The sequence below is a fragment of the Gymnoscopelus microlampas genome, assembly GCF_963454915.1.
Source record: "Gymnoscopelus microlampas genome assembly, chromosome: 4".
NCBI lineage: Eukaryota > Metazoa > Chordata > Actinopteri > Myctophiformes > Myctophidae > Gymnoscopelus > Gymnoscopelus microlampas.
Window position 1 is genome coordinate 54,147,008 of NC_139941.1, and position 22,831 is coordinate 54,169,838.

General features: G+C 39.8%; 2 protein-coding genes across 7 annotated transcripts in view; both read right to left on the bottom strand.

Moving 5' to 3' along the window:
- The window catches only part of LOC311042915 (H-2 class II histocompatibility antigen, E-S beta chain-like), a 138,264-nt gene extending 130,339 nt beyond the window's left edge, over window positions 1–7,925 (bottom strand). Inside the window, exons 1-8 of one of the 2 annotated variants that reach the window (XM_084054015.1) lie at window positions 7,816–7,925; window positions 7,529–7,612; window positions 6,584–6,838; window positions 5,403–5,675; window positions 4,299–4,515; window positions 3,817–3,884; window positions 2,939–3,052; window positions 450–509 (exon numbers count right to left, since the gene is read on the bottom strand). In XM_084054015.1, coding sequence (XP_083910141.1) covers window positions 469–509; window positions 2,939–3,052; window positions 3,817–3,884; window positions 4,299–4,515; window positions 5,403–5,675; window positions 6,584–6,838; window positions 7,529–7,595 — 1,035 coding nt within the window. In that variant the 5' untranslated portion in view covers window positions 7,596–7,612; window positions 7,816–7,925 and the 3' untranslated portion in view covers window positions 450–468. Of the gene's footprint in view, window positions 1–449; window positions 510–2,938; window positions 3,053–3,816; window positions 3,885–4,298; window positions 4,516–5,402; window positions 5,676–6,583; window positions 6,839–7,528; window positions 7,618–7,815 lie in introns of those variants that run through there. The other variant, XM_084054016.1, reaches the window with a different exon arrangement.
- Window positions 1–22,831, bottom strand: part of LOC311042913 (H-2 class II histocompatibility antigen, E-S beta chain-like) — a 165,674-nt gene that overhangs the window by 130,339 nt on the left and 12,504 nt on the right. For 3 of the 5 annotated variants that reach the window (XM_084054012.1, XM_084054013.1, XM_084054011.1), the window contains 2 exons: window positions 22,638–22,697; window positions 21,606–21,703 (listed from right to left, as the gene is read on the bottom strand). In XM_084054012.1, coding sequence (XP_083910138.1) covers window positions 22,657–22,697 — 41 coding nt within the window. In that variant the 3' untranslated portion in view covers window positions 21,606–21,703; window positions 22,638–22,656. Of the gene's footprint in view, window positions 1–20,850; window positions 21,704–22,637; window positions 22,698–22,831 lie in introns of those variants that run through there. The other 2 variants (XR_014600556.1, XR_014600557.1) reach the window with 1 other exon arrangement.

A 22,831-nucleotide genomic window follows, 5' to 3' on the forward strand; every position in this document is an offset into this window, starting at 1 on the left:
GTTCAGTTCACTGACAAATGATCGGTTCAGAGTGTTTCTTCACTGAACTGAATCACAGACACTTGTGACACCTGACTTGATCACCTGACCATCCTCTCAGGCTATGGGATCTAAACTCCTGCACCTGTTTATATCCGATTGATGATGAATGGTCCAAACTACACAGTTTACCAAGAGGACCCCCCCCCCCCCCACCTGACCACATTGTCATCAGTGTTGTCTGATACAACAAATCATTTGATTATTACATTTGATTATTAGATTCATTATTATAAGAAATTATGCAGAAGACAAATGATAATGTGAATTCACACGACCAGGATGGTTTACCAGGATAGTTGTTTCACTTCTTACACAAGCATGTTGTTTTGTGTATGTTGTCTAGTTTTATACACTGTTATTTATCAAAAAGAAAAAAAAAGTTTAGTAAAAAGAAAGAGGAAGTGAACCTGGGTGTGTGGGAGGAGTCTAAAGATTCTCATCATTGGTTGTCGGCACCAGAATACGACCTGATAGAAGAAGAAGAGAGACAGTTAAAACAGACACACAAATAAATCCTATGTACTGTATTGTGTGTATTTCTCCATGAAATGCATAAATGTACACAACAACACAATAACACAACAACACAATAACATTAGGGTTCAGTCATCAGAACTAATGTGAACATTTGACTCTTATTTAGGACTAAATGTAACACTGATGTATTAAAGCTAAATGTGACATCATAGAACACACTTTGACCTCTAACTAGGTTGTCTAAACTGGTCTAAACCGGTTAAGGTTCTAAAACAATATAAACCAGTGTAGGTTGTGGCTTTAACATGTATCGTATATTATGGACCCCAAGCTGCTTATATTTATTGAACATAAACCATCTATGACTTTATACTAAAGTCCACGTTTGCATAGAGACTTGTTGCTTAGGCCTGATGCTATAATCTTAACCCACTGTTTGAAGAGAGGTGTGTCTGCATAGGCTACTCAAGTACACTCTGCCTGGTGTGAATCAACATCTCTATAGACAAATCCACAGACGTGCTGCCTGTAGGCAGCCATAGCTACGGTGTCAACGCTCCGCACCGCGACACCGCAGCAATGGCCGCCTACAGGCAGCTACAGGCAGCGCGTCTGTGGATTCGTCTATTCACCTGTTTCTTGGCTGTGTGTTTTCCACTTCCTGTCGGATTTCATTGGATATCTTTAGTCATCTGACCGGTTTCATTGGATTTCATTGGATCAAAAGACAGGAAGTGGAACACAGTGAAAAGCCTAGGAAACAGGTGGATAGAGCACTGAAGTCTGACATAACTGCCACTAGAGGGCGCTTTTTCCCGGGTTCGTGGCTTTATTTTTTGTGTTGAAATCCCCATTTGGGAATCTTAGACACATCATATAAGAACTGTGTTCCAAACATAAACACACCACCCTGGAGTTTTTGTCATGGGGGGTGGCTCTGCATCGTTTATGATATTCATTCATATTTGATACAGCTTGTTTCTGGCAATTCATTCTGCCTTAAAAGTCTTAAGAACTACTACTTCCGGGTCTGATATCTATGTCCCTACAGCAGCCGCGTTCATGGGAAATGTAGTCTTTGGGTTGTTTGACTGGTTTCTAGGGTTTATATTGTGTTACTCTTTGGGTAAATGTGTACATTTACACCTTCAGTTGATGCTTCATATCCATATGAGTAAAAACACCAGGGTGGTGTGTTTATTTTTGGAACACAGTTCTTATATGAAGCGATCTAAGATTCCCCAATGAGGATATCAATACAAAAAGTAAAGCCATGAACCTGCGGAAAGCGCCCTCTACTGGCAGTGACGTCAGGACTTCGGTGCTCTATTGTTTAACGAGGTAGATCAAAGTCACAGACTTCTGTCTACACCTCGGCAGCAGGTTGCAGGAAGCAGCCAGAGAGACATTAACATTAGAAACATTGATCAAAGCAGTTGATCTGATCACCTTCCGGGGCGACCCCCCCCCCCCACCCACATGGAAGCTCTTCTTATTCTAATGTGAAATACAGTGTTTAACCCATTAAGACCTGGAACGCATCTGTGTCGCTTTAGATTTATTTGTCCATTCAAAAATAGCAGATGTAATTTTTTTTTGTCGTGAAAAAAAATGTTTTATATTTTTTTCAAAAAACTGTTAGGATTTAGAAAACCTTTTTAAGAATGTCCTCAGGTCTTAATGGGTTTAAAAGGTGAACTGAAATGTGACATTATTACTGTCCCTTCTCCCTGCTATGATGCTGTTTGTACTCTGTTGTTGCTGAATAAACCCAATCATGATCCAAACCAGTCCGGACGTCTTCTACACTTCTTTTAAGCAGCTATAGGCCTGGTAACCCACAGTCTACTGTTTCAACATACACCACACATGTTTGTTTGTTTGTGTGTTTGCATTTCTGTGAGGGTTCCACATCGTCACCTTGATAAACTAATGGCCTAAGTCATTTTTTGAGGAAAATGATATTTTTGCCTATAAGTCAGCTCCTCATGACACTGGCCACCTCTGGTAAAATGGCCTATCTCCTAATTGAAAAGGATCATGCTGTTCCCTCCCCCTTTAGTATAATGGCCTAACTCCCTAGTGTGATTTAGGCCAAAATAGGCCATTTCTTGGGCCTAAGTCACATGGTTTTGTGACTTAGGCCAAATTATTTACTGATTTAGGCCATTTTTGGGATTTTTTTTGGGCCTAAGTCAGATTTAATCCTATTTAAATCGCTTATGTTACATAACTGACAGACAGTGTTATTTTTATTTTAATACACATATTTTTTTATAAACGTTTTGGGTGAAATTATTAAGAAATATCATATAGTTTTGTTATGGATCTTTTTTTTCTGAAACTTTAAAAAAAAAATGACTTAGGCCATTAGTTTAGCAAGGTGACGACATGTCATGTGATCCTCTGTTGATCTGACCTCGTTTCTTCCACTGGAAGTAGATGAATCCAGACAGGAACATGACCAGACCCAGAACCAGACCTGATGCTCCCATGGCCACCTTGTTCTTCACTGACTCTGGCATGGAGAAATCTGACAATACAAATATATCATATCATATCATATCATATCATATCATATCATATTATTACAGTAGATTAAACACCTTATTCTTCACTGACTCTGACATTAGGACAGAGTCATAGACTCAGAACTGTGAGGCAGTTTGTAAAAAAGAACATCAGCGCTTGTTCTGTCTTAGAAAACTGTCTTGTTTTCACATTGATAAAACCATGATGACTCTTTGATCTGCTTTTATCAAATCAATCTGTTCTTGTATCTGTTTTTATCAAATCAATCTCTTCTTTGATCTGCTTTTATCAAGTCAATCTGTTCTTGTATCTGTTTTTATCAAATCAATAAGCTCATAGCGCGGCACCAAGTTATGAGCTTGTAGATCTGCTATTTTTGAAAAATCTTGAACATTTGTGCAAATATTTGAATATAATTTATATATATTTTTAAACAACATTTTTAACTCAAATATTTGCTTCTGGGGGGTCCCTGGAACAACATATTTTGATGGGGATCAGCGGCCAAAAACATTTGGGGGGTCCTTTGAACACCACTGATATAGCAACTATATATTTTTTTCCAGACAAATTAAGACATATTGAGAGACATTTGACAGTTACAAATGTTCGCTTAAAAAAAATATATATTGAAAGATTTGCACAAAATTTTGATTTTTCAAAAATAGCAGATCTACAAGCTCATAGTGCGGCACTCGGTGCCGCGCTATGAGCTTGTATATCTGCTATCTAGACAGTAGATTACAGTACATTACAGTAACTGACCCCAGTCCATCTTGATAGGCGCGGTCAGGCTGGGATGTTCCACCATGCATGTGATCTTCTCTCCTGATCTGTAATGCACACACACACACACACACACACACACACACACACACACACACACACACACACACACACACACACGCAGTAGTAGTAGCTGATCTACATGCTGAACCACACTGCGATTCTATTCCGTTGATCTTTGTTAATATTTTTTTTTACTATTATTGTGGGAGCGTGAATGCCCCGCTGGGTGTGTGTGTGTGTGTGTGTGTGTGTGTGTGTGTGTGTGTGTGTGTGTGTGTGTGTGTGTGTGTGTGTGTGTGTGTGTGTGTGTGTGTGTGTGTGTGTGTGACTTAATATAAGCCTACCATTTAATGGGCCATTTTCAGCGAGTGAGTAACGCTTGTTTTATTTTTAAAGAATTATGTATAGGTGTCTATTAGGTGTGTATTTCTATGTATAGGTGTCTGTTAGGTGTGTACCTGGGTGTGTACTCCAGGTAGGAGTGGTACTGGTAGTACCAGTCTCCATCAGACAGCTCAGCGGTAGAGGAGAGACCAGAGGTCAAAGGTTCTTGACCTATCCACCAGGTCACCAGGATCACTTTAGGATAGAAGTCGTAGCTGCTGCACCTCAGCATGTGAGTGTGTTCACCACGACGAGGGGGAGTCTCTGACTTCAGTCTCACTTTGGGCTCCACTGGATAAATAAGATTATTATTATTATTACCCTTCTCCCTTATCTAAAACACCCTGGACAACGCTCCACACGTCCCAGACTCTTCTCCCTTCTGGCTCCCAAACTGTGGAACAAATTCCCCATTGCAGTCAGAACTGCAGACTCACTCCCAATCTTCCACCATAATCTGAAGACTCTCCTCTTCAGACTACACCTCAGCCTGTAGCACTAGACCTAGCCTTGATGACCTTGCAGGCTTATGCAAAGGTTAAAATGTAATTTAGATATCATGTTATGTAGACAGATGCCAGGTCATTTGTAGACCTGGCATCCTATTGTTTGGATAGTTTTAATGTACAGATTATTTATTTGTTTGATATTATACTGTTTAGACTGATGATAGGTTCTTGGTTTACCTATGATCCTAGATTACTATTTCTATGCATTTGATGTATTACCTTGTGTTTTCCTTGTTTACTGTAAATCACTCTGGATTAAGAGCGTCTGATAAATGCCTACATTGTGATTGTAAGTGTCAGTGTTCGGCCACCAGATGACAGCGGTTCCTGTAGGAGATACAAAGGAGACTCTTTGTGTCTCCTACCGGAACCGCTACCGGTCATCAAATTATTGTCTTAAAAATTAGAAAAAAAACAAAGAAATATCCATGAATTCGAGTCTCCATGGGGTGACTAATCCATAGACAAAAAGTCATTTTGGGGGTGAACTATCCCTTTAAGTGTTTAAGAGGATCTGAAATGTTTCTCAGCAGATTAAGTCATGTTTTATAATCATTATCAGATCAATATTAACACCATTAATCATCTCTGAATAGAATGATTTATTATGATGTCATGTTATAGTTTATGAGGTGATGAGTGTTGAGTGCTGCTCTGAGATCAGCTCACCTCTCTTGTTCAGAACATGGGGGTAGTCGTTCTCAATGTTGTGTTTGCAGAATCTCTCTCGTTCTGCTCTGATCGCAGCCAGTTGTCTAGGATCTTTATTCCAGCGCTCTGCGTTCTTCACACCAAACTCAGTGTATCCAACATACTGATCTACTCTACTGTCCCACCTGACCAGCTCATCACCATCGAAATTAGATGACATTATGTACTGTATGTCCTTCAGCTCACTGGAGTTAAACACACAGCGGTTAGCCTCATGGTACACATATCCATCTGGAAATAGACAATTAAAAATGTCATTAATGTTCAGTTTTATTATCATCTGTATAATATCAACACTAGGCTAACTGCCCCGCATGGGCCAAATATGTCACTATATAAAGTCTAAAATAGGTTCAGGATGTGAAATCTGGCATTAAAATGTATATTGAATATCTTAAATACACTGAGATTGAGCTAGCAGCTAAGTTTTATTTCTCTATATGTCCAGTTGTCTAGCATGGCTGAGTAAACAAGGACTCTGTCTGTCTGTCTGTCTGTCTGTCTGTCTGTCTGTCAGACCCCATCATGTATTTCCAGGATAACCCCTTTTTTATAACTAGGCTATTTGAAAATAGCAGATCTACAAGCTCATAGCGCCGCGCTACGAGCTTGTAGATCTGCTATTTTCAAACAGTTTAGTACTTTTACTTTTGGTACTTTAAGTAATTTTTGATGCCAATACCTTTGTACTTTTCCTCAAGTCAATTTTGAATTCTGGACTTTTACTTGTAACAGAGTACTTCTAGATTGCAGTATTGATACCGAAAAGCACCTAAATGTAGCGCTGGAGGAGCTGAGACGGTGAAGCGCGCCAGTGAAGCGTACATTTTCCTCACAGCAGCAGCAAATGCCTCACAAAATACATATATAAATATATATATATATATATAAATACATATACATATAAAATACAACATATCAAAAAATACATTTTGATATGTTTTATGTTGATGGTAACTGTTGTATAATCATATTATCTGCACCTCCAGCACATATTCATGTTTACTAAAAAATAATTATTAGATTATTTCACCATAAAAACCATAAATGCTTAATATACATATTTAAACATTTTCATTTGTGTTAAATAGATTCAACCGTTTTAGTTCATAACTATTGTGTTCATAGTATTCATGTACCTTTCACTGGTGGTTTCTTCAAGGCAGTGCGAATGATGTCCAGGTTGTATTTGCAGTAGTGCTGATCAGCCAAAGCTACTTCATAAGCTGCTGTGAAGGTGATTGGATCTACAAATGGAGGCTGAGGCTCCACCACCTTCCCTTTGTTGTAGTCTGCGTACATCAACACTTCACCATCCAGTCCCATCATGACCTCTTTATATGAGTCTTTAACTGTGTCTGAACAGCCAATGACTTTAATCTCCTCATGGAACACTGGAAATAAAACAAAGATGACATTAAATTCAACAACAAACTTCTTCACAGTGACAATAACACATAATCATCATGTTAAACAATCATGTTTGGTTCTTATATGAAGTGAAAGGTTGGATATTAAAAGTAGCTTCCTGTCAAACGTTTTATTCACAGTGAAACAGATTCAAATGTTTTATTTTATTTTATTCTTATGAAAGTAATTCATACAGAATGATTTATTTCATGATGTTACAACAGCAGTTCATAACATCTGTTTTAATGTTTATGTATTTGGACCAACATTGAAGATTCAATACTGTATATACAGGTAGTAAAAGGTGTGTGTGTGTGTGTGTGTGTGTGTGTGTGTGTGTGTGTGTGTGTGTGTGTGTGTGTGTGTGTGTGTGTGTGTGTGTGTGTGTGTGCGTGCGTGCGTGCGTGCGTGCGTGCGTGCCTGCCTGCCTGCCTGCCTGCCTGCCTGCCTGCCTGCCTGCCTGCCTGCCTGCCTGCCTGCCTGCCTGCCTGCCTGCCTGCCTGCCTGCCTGCCTGCCTGCCTGCGTGCGTGCGTGCGTGCGTGCGTGCGTGCGTGCGTGCGTGCGTGCGTGCGTGTCATGTGATAGTATTGTGCATTGCTCATATTTGTTTTTATATAATAACAGTAGATATAAATGTATATATTATATAATAACATAAATATAATGTACTTACTTCCTGGGATCGCTTTGACATGAAGTACAGAGGAGAGGATGAGGAGGGTGGCTGTAATCTTCATCATCACTGATCAAAACTGAACTGAATTTAAAAGATCAGAATAAACAGATGAGAATAAACAGATGAGAATAAACAGATCAGAATAAACAGATGAGAATAAACAGATGAGAATAAACAGATCAGAATAAACAGATGAGAATAAACAGATCAGAATAAACAGATGAGAATAAAAAGATGAGAATAAACAGATGAGAATAAACAGATGAGAATAAACAGATGTTTACTGAAAGAGAAGTTCTGGAGTCTGAAAGAGAATGAAGGAGGACTCGTTCTGTAGTTTAGAAGAATCAGCCAATCAGATTAAAGATACAATGTTACATCATCTGTTTCCAGAAAGACGACAGTCTGGATTATTGCACATAACAGTATATAGCTGCTGCTTATGCACCTTATGAACCTTATGTATATAACGTACCTTATTGTTTCCTCATGTACATACTGTACCTTATGCACCTTATGTCTAACCTCATGTACATACTGTACCTTATGCACCTTATGTCTAACCTCATATACATACCGTAGGTCAGTCTAATAGATACATTCAGTGATAGGTTTATATCAGTTTAACACAGATAGATTCTAGAACTCCTTCATCCTGAGGGCCATAAGACTGTAATGAAGCACTGGGAGAGGTCAGAGGTCAGCTAATTATAGCTGAGTTTTATAACTGTGTCTTTTATTCTGATAATAAAAAAGTCGGTCGGTCGGTAGGGCAGCTATAGACGATGTTTTAACTCTGGCAGTCAATGAGTTAATCGGCAAAACAAATAGTGGTTGTAAAAAGAGTGTCGGCAGCGGGAAACGATACCAGGAGGTTAGGGTTGTCAGTCTAATGATTAGTGAGGCACGCCACCAGACCAGGTGCTGTAATGAGGTTTCAGGCTGTGTTGATTTTCATTTAGTTTTAGTCATAGTCTTTAGAATAAAATGACATTTAGTTTGAGTCATATTTTAGTCATCTGAAATGTTTTAGTTTTTGTCTAGTTTTAGTCGACTAAATATACATTTCATTTAGTCGACTAAAATGTATTTTGGCGGTGCCTTGATGGCGTCGTAATGGTTGATTTTACACTTGGTTGCTTGCTGAAAATAGCCGATCTACAAGCTCACAATGCGTCGCGCTGCCACGCGTTGTGAGCTTGTAGATCGGCTATTTTCAGAGCGCAACACCCGAGCACAACCAAACATAACATTTTTATTTGTTGATGAAATTGTCAATATATTTAGTCTTAGTTTTAGTCATCGTAGCTTATTTTTATTTAGTTTTTATTTAGATTTCGTCAGTGAAGAAAGGTAGTCGACAACCATTTTTCATCATAGTTTTAGTCGACTAAATCAACCCTGGTTTCAGTCTGTATTAGAATGTGTTGAAAGGAACTGGTTGGAATAACATGTTCCTTCCACGCGCTACGTCCTACCGGGGAAACTCCCCCCTGTCAGGTGACAAGAATGTCAGTTGGCTCTCATGCATTGAAAGAAGCATGAGCTCGGCCCTGGCCTCCCTAGGCTGTGGGGGACTGGTGTAGTGCTGGTGTAGGGCTGGTGTAGCGCCCAGGATCACTTAGGAAATTGGCACCGGGTGAAAAAAAGGGGTTACAAAAATCGCGGGAAAAAAATGTAAGATAAAAAAAAGAATGTGTTGAATGTGATGCTGAGAGACAGCTCCGCCTTCGTCACAGAAGTGGGCGTGGTTATAGCACAAGAGGTTTTGGAATGACGCGGTTCAGTGCCTTGCTCAAGGACACTTTAATTATGAAGCCAGGAAGAGCCGGGAACCTGAACCTGTAAACTGAACTCACAGACGCTCCTCTGATCCAAGCCTCATTACATCTCACTGATGATACCATCATGTCATGTGATCAAAGTGTTACTTCAGAGGGGTGTGTGTGTGTGTGTGTGTGTGTGTGTGTGTGTGTGTGTGTGTGTGTGTGTGTGTGTGTGTGTGTGTGTGTGTGTGTTCAGCGTCACTGGTAAAATGCTGTTCATGTTCATTAAACATCAATCCAAGCCTCATTACATCTCACTGCTGAAACCATCAAATGTATTTGAAAACACAGTGGTCATGTGATCAAAGTGTCACATGAGAGGTGTGTGTGTGTGTGTGTGTGTGTGTGTGTGTGTGTGTGTGTGTGTGTGTGTGTGTGTGTGTGTGTGTGTGTGTGTGTGTGTGTGTGTGTGTGTGTGTGTGTGTGTGTGTGTGTGTGTGTGTGTGTGTGTGTGTGTGTGTGTGCGTGCGTGCGTAAGTGCGTGCGTGCGTGTGCATTGTTCATATTTGTTTTTTTTATATAATAACATTAGATATAAATGTATATATTATATAATAACATAAATATAATGTACTTACTTCCTGGGATCGCTTTAATGAGCTTTAATTTAATACAGAGGAGAGGATGAGGAGGGTGGCTGTAATCTTCATCATCACTGATCAAAACTGAACTGAATTTAATAGATGAGAATAAACAGATGAGAATAAACAGATCAGAATAAACAGATGAAAATAAACAGATGAGAATAAACAGATGTTTACTGAAAGAGAAGTTCTGGAGTCTGAAAGAGAATGAAGGAGGACTCGTTCTGTAGTTTAGAATAATCAGCCAATCAGATTAAAGACACGATGTTACATCATCTGTTTCCAGAACGATGACAGTCTGGATTATTGCACATATCATGAACAGTATATAGCTGCTGCTTCATAAGTAATCAACAAACTATACTAAAAACTGGGCAAACATTGGCCAAATTGTCAATTAATATAAGAAAGAGCAACATTTTAAAAATAGCATCAAACTAAATGTAACGCCTCAACTCCTACAATGCCAAGTATTTTTCAGGGTGCGGGGTCCTGAGTTCAAATATGATTATTTTAGGGGGTCCCGAGATCAAATATGATTATTTTGGGGGGTCCCCAGTTCGAATATGATTATTTTGGGCGGTCCCCAGTTCAAATATGATTATTTTGGGGGGTCCCCAGTTCAAATATGATTATTTTGGGGGGTCCCGAGTTCAAATAAGATTATTCTTGGGGGGTCGCGGTCTGAAAAGGTTGAGAACCACTGGTTTATTGCAGATCAATCAGTGAAACACAACACAGGTAAATCAGCACATTCTTAAATGTATGTTTATCTGGGATGTATAATAAATTATTAACTTTTTTCAGTCTTGGAAAGAAAAGAAAGTCAACCTTTTGAAACTTTATCTCCAGTTAGTATTGACAGCAGCTGAGCTTATTATCAGATTAGATTTAATTAACGGATGTCTGTTGATTCACTTTTGTCTCATACAGTATTTATGGTGCTTCATTTTGTAACTGTGAAAGGTTCTGTATAGTGTGTGTGTGTGTGTGTGTGTGTGTGTGTGTGTGTGTGTGTGTGTGTGTGTGTGTGTGTGTGTGTGTGTGTGTGTGTGTGTGTGTGTGTGTGTGTGTGTGTGTGTGTGCAGATAGCAGATCTACAAGCTCACAAGCCTTGTGAGCTTGTAGATCTGTATTTTCAAAAGATTTTTTAGACATTTCATATATTTGAAAACTTGTGAAATGGGACATTCTGCATAATGAGTACTTTCTACTTTTGGTACTTTATAGTACATTTTGATACCAAAACATTTGTACTTTTACTCAAGTAAATTTTGAATTCCAGACTTCTACTTGTTACACAGAGTACTTCTACATTACATTATTGATACTTTTACATAAGTAAACCATTTGAGTACTTTTTCCACCACTGCCCCCATGTGAACTTCTCCATGAAGCAACTCTGAAATGAGAGACATTTCATGCACTGAACAGGAACAACAAACATCCTCATTCCCTGAAACTAAATGCTCTCCCTGTATCACCTTCAGTTGTAAAAGCTAACACAGACTCTCCTACAAAAGTCTTAATAAACATATTGGTTCAATCCCAATGTGTGTCCATTGTGGAGAAACAAGAGGGGACCATAGCACTACGTGCATTACACCCTACTAGTGTAAGGTGGTCATTACACCCTACTGGTGTAAGGGACAACAACATTGTATCCAGTGAAATGATTGATTGAAACTGAGGGATAAAGTGAATTCAGTGTTTTATTTACAACATGAATGTGTCTGATTCACAACAGCCAACAGGGACTAAACCTCTAAACTAATGTGTTTAACATAACATTACTACATGTGTAAATGTAAAGGGTATCTTACCCATCATTCTAGCCTGGCATGGCCAGACTAATATCACTGCGTAGATATTAGTCTGGAATCTCTGTGTGGAACCTGCATTTCCGAGGGGCAAATTCAAAAAATGCCGCTGGTGATAAACCCGCCGCATATTTGCATACTGGGCTCTGATTGGTCCCTCACAACTTCGGAGGGAGAGAATTAAAATCTCTATTGAGAGGGGCCAGACCTAATCTGCCGAGGGCAAATAATTATTTTTTTGCAATGGCAGATTTGTCTGGAACCAGGCTACCATCAATCCATGTTAAAAACAGAACATGCTGAACACAGAATAGACTGTAGGTCTGAACAAGTGTCTCAGGACATGCTGATGGAAGGTGCAGTGCATTCGTTGCAGGTGGTGGGAGATGATGATTGGTGGACTGAAGATTAGGGAACGAATCAGGTGGTGAGGCGGAGTTGATGGACTGGACCTGGGTTTGAGGAAAGAAAAACACATTTTAACATACTGTCTCTCGCCATAACAATGTAACCAATCAACTAGAGTGCAAATAAACCATGTAAATGCAACACCAACCATGAGCAGGGCACCACAGGGATTTGAACCCCGTCTTAGTAAAACCAGGAGAACCAGACCAGAACCTTTTGTTTTGGTTTGGTCACAAATGGCGTAACACAAATGACCTCCCTGACCTTACCAGCAGTCGCAAAGAGTGAGTGAGTGAGTGAGTGAGTGAGTGAGTGAGTGAGTGAGTGAGTGAGTGAGTGAGTGAGTGAATGAATCAGTGAGTGAATCAGTGAGTGAGTGAGTGTGAATTGGTGCTGGCAGTAGGACTCACAAAGGGTTAAGACCGGCCCTCTACCTGACGGCTGCACCCCACCACTGACACAGTCCCTGGGTAGGGCGTCCTGGCCTGGCGGGAATCTGCACTCTGAGGAATGCACTTTTCTAGTTATTATTGGCCAGACTAATATCACTGAGTAGATATTAGTCTGGAATCTCTGTGCAGGTTCCAACCTGCATTTCCGAGGGGCAAATTTAAAAAATGCTAAAGTTTCTGGTGACACAGCAGTAGAAACAATTTGACCCTATTTTTTTCCCGAAACCGGTTTCAGTGAGATCAGTGAGGCTTCCTTCTTGTGTTGTGTCTGTGTGTGTCTTTCACGTTATTGAAGTAGTCTGACAGGAAGCTGTTTTCTGGCGTATAGTGTAGACCAGACCCATTGTAAGTGTCTTTACTCTGTCCTCTATAGTCTGAGCCATCCCACCCTATAGCACAATGAACAGAGGGGTCAGAGGTGAGGTCTATAGTATCACATAGCTGCTATGGGCCATACTAAGGTCATAAGGTCATTAATGCTCTCATATCATCACGCCTTAGACTAGTGCAACTCAGTCCCTCTACTGGGCCTTAGCAACAAAGTCACATCCCACCTGTTACTGATACAGAACTCTGCTGCTAGATGACTTACTAATACAACTGATACAGAACTCTGCTGTTAGATGACTTACTAATACAACTGATACAGAACTCTAGCCTGGCTCCAGCCCGTGAATCACTAGCCACATCCATTAAAAAAATATGTTCAGGCGATTCTGGTCTGGTGACGCTCTCATAGGAGGTCTCAGCCTCGGTTGAAAATCTGATCGACGAATCGGGATCGGGATAATCCAGTATGAACCAATCACCAAAAAGTCTTTGGAAAAAAAACTTTGGCCACGCCCCCCATCTCAGCAATCGGCTGCATTGAGAGGGCTTTCAGACTGAATAATGGAGTGAAACGAAATGAAAATTCAGGCTGAGTGTCAGGCTAACAGAACTCTGCTGCTAGATGACTTACTAATACGAAAAAACGGGACCCTATCACACCCATACTACAGCCGCCCTTCATTGGCTGCCTGTGAGCTCCAGGAGTGATTTAAAAATGTTTACTTATTACTTATAAAGCCCTGCATGGGGTGGCCCCTACTTATACACAAATCCACGGAGCGCTGCCCTGTAGGTGGCGCCACCATTGCTGCGGTGTCACACTCAGTCAGTCTGCTGCTGTGGTGTCAGTCAGCTGCAGTCACTGACTGCTCACGTTACTCTTTTACCTGGCTGTCACTGGCTGTCAGTTTGGTGACTTTGTTTTTCACAACCAAGTTAGTGTTAGTTAGTAAAAGTTAGTGATAAACCAAGCAGGTAAAGAGTAACGTCAACAGACGGACAGAACCGCAGCAGCAGCAGCAGCTGACCGAGTCTGACACCGCAGCAATGGCGGCGCCACCTACAGGGCAGCGCTCCGTGGATTTGTGTATATCTTTGATATGCTGTCCCCTCTTAAGTCTGAGAGCATTCTTAGATCCTCAGATAAGGCCCTCCTGGAGGTCCTTAATACTCACCTAGTAACCCGGGGGGATCGGGCCTTCACTGCCCGGGCTCCTAGGCTGTGGAACACACTGCCGGTGCAGCTGAGGTTAAGCACCATCCATGCCTCTGTTTAAATCACTGAAAACCTACCTCTATACTAAGTGTTTTTATTAATTGTTTTTTATATGACTGTACACACCCTAATGTTGTTATTTTGTTTAATCAAACTGTTTTTCTATGTTTTGTTGTTTTTAATCTTGCTCTGTTCAGCACTTTGTAACTTTGTTTTGGAAAGGTGCTACAGTATACAAATAACATTCATTATCATTATAGCATCATGAGCAGGAGTTATGGTGAGTTCTGGGTGTGAGGCCTTAGTAGTAACCTGACCAGTTTGTTTTGAGCAGTGGTGGAAAAAGTACTCAAATGTTTTAATGAGGCGCAGTTTACGGAGCTAGTTCAGGCCAGGTAACTCAAGGGATTGGGCCAACCGATCAGGTGACTAGTCACATGCACTTTTCTCCTGGTCGGTGGGTTATAAGTAATGCTCTGCCTACCTGTTCTTTCTGGTTGCGTTGTCCTGCCGAGCTTGCTGTAGGCTATCTGCTGCCTTCGCTTGCCTGCGTATGCTGCTAACCATGAATAGTCTCATCCGGCATCCACCTGTAGGCTCTGTTTCTAGATTCCCGTGGGGGTCTTTATTCATTCCCTGTAAATGCTATTTGGCATGTAACATTTATTAAAAATGTTATTTTACAGGGAGTGAATGGATTCAGAGCCCTGACGCCAAACTATGCTTCTTATGCTTTCTATATCTATGCTCAAGCTTGCTCAATAAATATATATTCTAATCCAATCCAACAGTTGTCTGACTGAACTTAAGTAAAAGTATCAATACTGTAATGTAAAAGTACTCCGTTACAATAAAAAAAATAGTTGAGTAAAAGTAAATTACAAAATGATTGGTCTCCAAATGTACTTAAAGTACCAAAAGTAAAAGTTCTAAAATGTTTGAAAATAGCCGATCTACAAGCTCACAACGCATCGCAATGCAACGCGTTGTGAGCTTGTAGATCTGCTATTTTCAAATAGCCTAGGTATAAAATAGGGCTAAAGAGGTTAATGTATGTTTTATAATGTAATCATTTATATCTGCACTTTTTTTTTCAAATAATTGTAATGGAGTAAAAGTACAATATTAGCCGAGTAGAAGTAAAAGTATTGAACTTTACACCACTGAGTATAATGAACAGGGGGTTAGGTGAGTTCTGGGTGTGAGGCCAATAGACGGGTTTCATGTTTGTAAACATTGAGAGGATATGACCGCGCAGAGGAGGGGGTAAGCCTATGGGTGCGTTTGGAAATTACGCACCGGAGCACACTCGCCTATTAGTTTGTATTGGCCAGTGCGCTCACTGCCGCTCAGGGCTGTATTTTCGAACGCGCATTTCCCCCAGGCATGCGCAGATTGCGCATTCTGCTCTGTGATGACGTCGCGCGGAAATCCGTCTATAGTAGTAACCTAACCTGACCTGTTTGTTTAGAGAGGGTCTGAAGCTTTGTTTTTAATGCCTTTGTGGTGCTAAAGTAAGTCAAAATGACATTGGATGAGTGAGTGCTCCTGCTAGTGTCCTCAGTGTGTTCCTGCTGAACCACAGAGGAGATCCTGAAGACAAAACCTCTTCTTTGGTTGACTTTTATCATTACATTTTTCCACTGGAGACGTTGTCCTCTAAGATAGAACCCAGGTAGGTCATTATTTCATCTTTCCTTGTGATAACATTGTCACCCTCTTTGGCCTTGTAGAGGTTTATTCTGGACCCCAAAATAATGGATTCAGTTTTTACCCACAGGTGTAATGATAGTGTGTTATCAGTGAGCCAGGTGCAGAAGACAATATTTAGAGTTACAAATGTTTGCTTTAAAATACATAAGATTTCATACATTTTCATGATTTTTGAATAGCCAAAGTACAAAACAATGGCTATAGCTCAAATCTATAATGACACAGACGTTCCTGGGTTAATGATGCAAATGATGTCGTCTGTTGAAGCAACACCACGATGCAAAACACATCACATAGTGGAGTAGACGTTAAAGTACTAAAAATTGGAAATACTCCAGTAAAGTAAAAAATACCTAACAACATTGTACTATATCTGTAGACATTTTATACATTTGAAAACTTGTGGAATGAGACATTCTGCAGTACTTCAGTAAATGTACTTAGTTACCTAACAACACAAAATTCCATATCTCAAAATATTAGAATATTACATGAGACCACTGAGGAAGAAGTTATATGGCTGCTTATATCTAACCTTTATATTTTACCATCACTTATAATACTTCTACAATACATTATGATATGGGACAGCTTGTAAGAGTCTAAATGTCTCCACTAGGTCTAATATCTATTGTTTTGGTACAGACTATCTTGTTATGGTTCAGTTTGTCCTTGAAGCAGCTACAGTATAACTATGATCTCTGCCCTGAGCTCTTGGCAGAACTACCGTACCACTGACATGAGTGTTATTGTACTTCTCCCCATGATATCATGTACATAAAGCATAATCATCACCACCTACAATATTGTCTCCACTCTTATGTGCCTCATCGATTGCTGACACACACACACACACACACACACACACACACACACACACACACACACACACACACACACACACACACACACACACACACACACACACACACACACACAATAAATATGTATATACTAATACAGAAATGTCAACCATCTTGTAGCCAGTCAGGACATGTCCCTCCTGGGCTACTGTGGAGATAGACAAGCCATAGCTCCTCCCACTTCCTGTTTTCCAAATTGTTTGGTTCACTATAAAAGCCACACTGAGCAGAGCTTTCCCCTCTTTGGTCCCTGTTGTAGCAGGTTGCCTCTGCTCTCTGCAATGCCCCGGGTAGGTTTATATTGTAGATAATAGGTGAGGGTAGGTTTATATTGTAGATAATAGGTGAGGGTAGGTGTATATAGTAGATAATAGGTGAGGGTAGGTGTATATTGTAGATAATAGGTGAAAGTACATGTATATTTGACCTGCTTGAGACTGACCCTTTGTTTGTCACACTTTAGGCCCTGCTCCATAGTGACTCTGCTTTCCCATGTTGTTCCTTCCACATGGTTGTGTTCAATAGTCACACAGAGACACTGACTGCCACTGCTGTTTTGTTGATTTATAATTCACTTATTTCATTGTTTTGTCTACCTTTTTATTTGGTGGCCATGGTCAGTGTAACATATTTTTACACTTTGGTTGTTAATTGTAACAATTATTGTATTTCCCCCAAGAACTATTTAAGCTCCTTTTTATACTGTCGTATACTTAATTACTGTGAATGAGAACCCTTTCTTCTTCTGTGTTTCAGAGCGCTGCAGGATTGGTGGAGCACGTGGCCTTCTGGACGATTTAGGTGTCTATAGGCTCACAGCAGTGCCCCCCCCCCCCCCTTACTCAGTGGTATTTTGCACTCAACCTTCTTTGCATGCTTTTGCTTTAATGTATTGAATGCCTTAGCTTTTCTTCTTAAGGTGTGTGTGCAGGGTATATAAATACAATAAAATATTATTCTTAAACTGGAAACACAAGTCTCTCCTCTTCTTCCTATCAACCTGTGGTCTGGTATAATGTGTATTGTGCATCATATGGTATTCTCTGCTCCTCTTCTTCTTATCAACCTGTGGTCTGGTATATAATGTGTATTGTGCAACATATGGTATTCTCTGCTCCTCTTCTTCTTATCAACCTGTGGTCTGGTATATAATGTGTATTGTGCAACATATGGTATTCTCTGGGTGAAACAGGGTGGTGTATAGTCTGGTATCCTGTTTCCGGCCCTAAGTGCCCAGGTTACACACTCAATACTTGGTCTGGACTACTTTTGAACAGATGATTTCATCAATGGGGCGTGGCATGGAGGTGATCAGCTGTGCTGATGCTCTGCTATTTGTGTGTGTGTGTGTGTGTGTGTGTGTGTGTGTGTGTGTGTGTGTGTGTGTGTGTGTGTGTGTGTGTGTGTGTGTGTGTGTGTGTGTGTGTGTGTGTGTGTGTGTGTGTGTGTGTGTGTGTGTGTGTGTGTGTGTGTGTGTGTGTGTGTGTGTGTGTGTGTGTGTGTGTGTGTGTGTGTGTGTGTGTGTGTGTGTGTGTGTGTGAGAGAGATCTGGCCCCCCCTGCAGCCTTTGGTGAGACGTTGTCAAATTGGACAGCGATTTTAAGTTTAATAAACAGATTAACTCTGTTGTTAAATCCAGCTTTTATCAGCTGAGGCTTTTAGCCAAAGTCAAGTCTGCTGTAACCCTTTCTGATTTTGAACGTCTTATCCATACTTTTATCTCAACCCGACTCGACTACTGTAATGCACTCTATGTTGGTGTTAGCCAAGCCTGCCTGTCATGACTACAGTTAGTCCAAAACGAGGCCGCTCGCCTCTTAACGGGGGCACGGAAGTATGATCACATCTCCCAGATTCTTGCCTCCCTACACTGGCTCCCTGTTTGTTACAGGATTCAGTTTAAGACTTTAATGTTTGTTTTTAAGTCTTTAAATGGGTTGGCACCATTGTACATATCGGAGCTTCTTTCTCCTAATATCTCTACAAGGGTCTTGAGGTCTACTGACCAGTCACTCCTTAAGGTCCCAGCAACAAAGCTGAAGACCCGGGGAGATGGATCATTTTCCGCCGTAGCGGCCAAACTGTGGAATGAGCTTCCACCCCATGTTAGAGCGTCTCAAACCCTGCCTGTGTTTAAATCACGTTTGAAAACTCACTTGTAGGCCTACTCCTTGGCATTCGAAAATTCAGACTGAGAGTTGTTGTATCCACCAGGCATTGTGTCTAATGTTGTCCTGTTGTGTGTTTTGCTCTTGTATTTTTGTGTATATGTTGTTACTGAGTGTTACAGCACTTTGGTTCAACACTGTTGTTTTAAATGTGCTCTATAAATAAAGTGGATTGGAATGGACTATAGAGTGTTTAATTAAGTAACAGTGTTAAATAGCTCTCTATTGTGATAGTATATATTACTATAGAGTGTTTGTTCAGTAACAATGTTAAATAGCTCTATATTGTGATAGTATTCATTACTATAGAGTCTTTGTTCAGTAACAGTCTCATCTGCTTAAGGAAGTAGGTAGCTGATATATTGCACTTTTTCCTTAGCGCTAGGTATACTCTTAGTTGCTTGTTTTAGAAGAGAATGCTCTTAAGACTTCTGGTTTTCTTGCCTACCTATGTTGAATGCACTTATTGTAAGTCTCTTTGGATAAAAGCGTCTGCTAAATGACTAATGTAATGTCCATGTCTCTCCAGCTCTTTACTAAATAAATGCATTTTCAGTTGGGGATACCAATCTTATCCAATCAGGAGAGAGAAATCCCACAGGATACACATTAAACAAGTGGAATTGGAAGTGATGAAACTTAAACTGGAACACTATAACATTGAAGTTGATGAATGGGCACTCTCTCTTGATTGGCTGAAATTGGCAACCCACCTGCAGTGAAATGTAAGAGAACATGAGGCACAATGATGTTTTCTCATTCCTTTATTGATATTGTGACATTCCATTCAAACCAAGCAAATTAAAGCCAAAATCTAACATCTGAACTTCAAACCATTCATGATCAGGGGCGCAGATCCCAGGGGGGAAGGAGGGGACATGTCTGACATGTTCCTCCAATAACATATTTAGAAACAAATGATATCATTTAAAATATATGTTTACAAGGATGTGATTCATCTTTTGATATCATTCTCACATGCAGTAAAAACAATACTTTTTTTTAAGGTTTAGTTTTTACCACCCGTGTGTCCTGATCATCAACAACTGCCAAATAAACGAATCCACAAGCTTCATCATCTTCATCATCATCACTTGTTCACAGAGCTGTTAACTAGTTTAATGAGTGAAGTTCAGCCAATATGAACGGATAGAAACACAACAGTGGAGCTGAAAAACGGAAAGATAAATAATACTGACCAAGGAACATCTAAACTGTCTGAATTAGACACATATTTTCTTCTTTACTTTAGTAAAGTTTGCACAACCTTTCTGTTATTGTTGACTCTCATCATGTCGCTGTCACAACCCAGAGCGCTCATTCTCCTAATTAACATAATTAACATAATTAAAACCTCATGGGACAATGGGACAGGATAGACTGAATGTATGGATCATGTATTAAATTGAAGTTTATACATATAGGACACATTTAGGACATTTCACCATGTGTCCTTCAATTAGTGCTGAGTAATGAATTATTATTTATGACATATATATATATTTTTTTAATGAAAATATTATTCCACGTCTATCCTACTGAACGTTTTACCAGAGAAAGAAAGGCAGGGGTTAATATATAACTGACAGGAAGCCCTGCCCAGTTTTCTAAGCATTATAGATATTGATCATTTACAGTAGATATTGATAATAAACGGAAGGTATTGATTACTGGATGTATTGATCATTAGTCAAATCAGGATCCTAAAATAAGAACTGAACTCTGTGTTGGTGATATTATTGATGAGAATGTTCCTTGTTTGTGCCCCCCCCCCCCCCTAGTTGTAATGAGATCTGCTCCCCTGCTCATTATACATATGAATGATTACATATAAATCATTATATTAGTAATGATTTATATGCACATGCAATTATGAATGATTGCATGTCATCAGCGTTTCCCATTAATGTCATAGACTGTGGCAGTCCACCATTCTCACCTCAGACCACCCTAGAGGGTTTAGGTCCACCCATCACCTCAGACCACCCTAGAGGGTTCAGGTCCACCCATCACCTCAGACCACCCTAGAGGGTTTAGGTCCACCCATCACCTCAGACCACCCTAGAGGGTTCAGGTCCACCCATCACAGGGAAACAGTGATGTCATAATGATCGTAACACATTAATTATCACACATTATAAATGATTACGTAATAAATGACTTATGGTCAATTATAAAATAATAAAACCTTTTTCACAAACATGGCTGACTGACTTCCATTCAGATGGATATTAATATTAATTTTATGAAGAACTCTGATTGTGTGTGTGATCATTTATTTAATGTTTCAATATAGTGTAGAACTGAAATATTATGTTTGTGTTTTCTGAGACACAAACTATACAAAATAATTTGATGAACCGCCCACACTAATTGGGACTCCCTCTTCCTTTGGTGTGTCGCCCAGGTGGTGCCTAAACCCTGACCTTTAACCTCATACACAAAATGTCTATAAACCTAACCTTAACCCTAAACCCTGACCTTTAACCTCACAAACACTATGTCTATAAACCTAACCTTAACCCTAAACCCTGACCTTTAACCTCACAGAAACTATGTCTATAAACCTAACCTTAACCCTAACCTCAAAACCACGTTGACCTGGGTGCACACTAATTATCGTTAGCCTTGGCTAGCCAATTAGCATTTTTAAAGAACACATTTGTAAAAAAGGATGATGATGTCATCATTGTGCTGCTGTTATTATGCTGCTATGAATAGTTAAAGCTGAATGGACACACAATTTTCCTCCTCTCTCCAGCAGAGCTTCTCTGAAAACACACCCAGGTGTTCTGTGAAAAGAAAATAAACCAATAAGAATCAGAATGTAGTAACCGTGGAACATGTTAACACTTTAGAATAACCTTCCCTTATGATAGTAAATTAATCATTCATAAATTATTAGTTAATGTGTTATTCATAACTTGTTAAATATGTGTTAATGATTTAATGATTAAACTATGCTATAAATAGTTAAAAGATTATGAACAAGTTATTAGTAAACTAGTTAAAAACCTAACCTCCCAGCACCCTGCAACTACAGTAACCATCAAAGTAGAAACAACTCAGTCCATTCAAACAACATTTGACCAATACTTTGTCAATAGTGTATCTTAGTAGGAAGGGCAGCTCAGTTGGTAGAACACTCTCCTTTGGACCACAAGGTTCTGTCTTTGATCCTGTTAGTGATGGAATGATTAGTGTTTTCAATGAACTGAATCATTGGGTTTAGTTCACTGAAATGTTGTGTTCAATGAACTGAATCATTGGGTACAGTTCACTGACAAATGATCGGTTCAGAGTGTTTCTTCACTGAACTGAATCACAGACACTTGTGACACCTGACTTGATCACCTGACCATCCTATCAGGCTATGGGATCTAAACTCCTGCACCTGTTTATATCTGATTGATGATGAATGGTCCAAACTACACAGTTTACCAAGAGGACCCCCCCCCCCCCCCCCCCCCACCTGACCACATTGTCATCAGTGTTGTCTGATACAACAAATCATTTGATTATTACATTTGATTATTAGATTCATTATTATAAGAAATTACGCAGAAGACACATGATAATGTGAATTCACACGACCAGGATGGTTTACCAGGCTAGTTGTTTCACTTCTTACACAAGCATGTTGTTTTGTGTATGTTTTATAGTTTTATACACTGTTATTTATCAAAAAGAAAAAAAAAGTTTAGTAAAAAGAAAGAGGAAGTGAACCTGGGTGTGTGGGAGGAGTCTAAAGATTCTCATCATTGGTTGTCGGCACCAGAATACGACCTGATAGAAGAAGAAGAGAGACAGTTAAAACAGACACACAAATAAATCATATGTACTGTATTGTGTGTATTTCTCCATGAAATGCATAAATGTACACAACAACACAATAACACAATAACACAACAACATTAGAG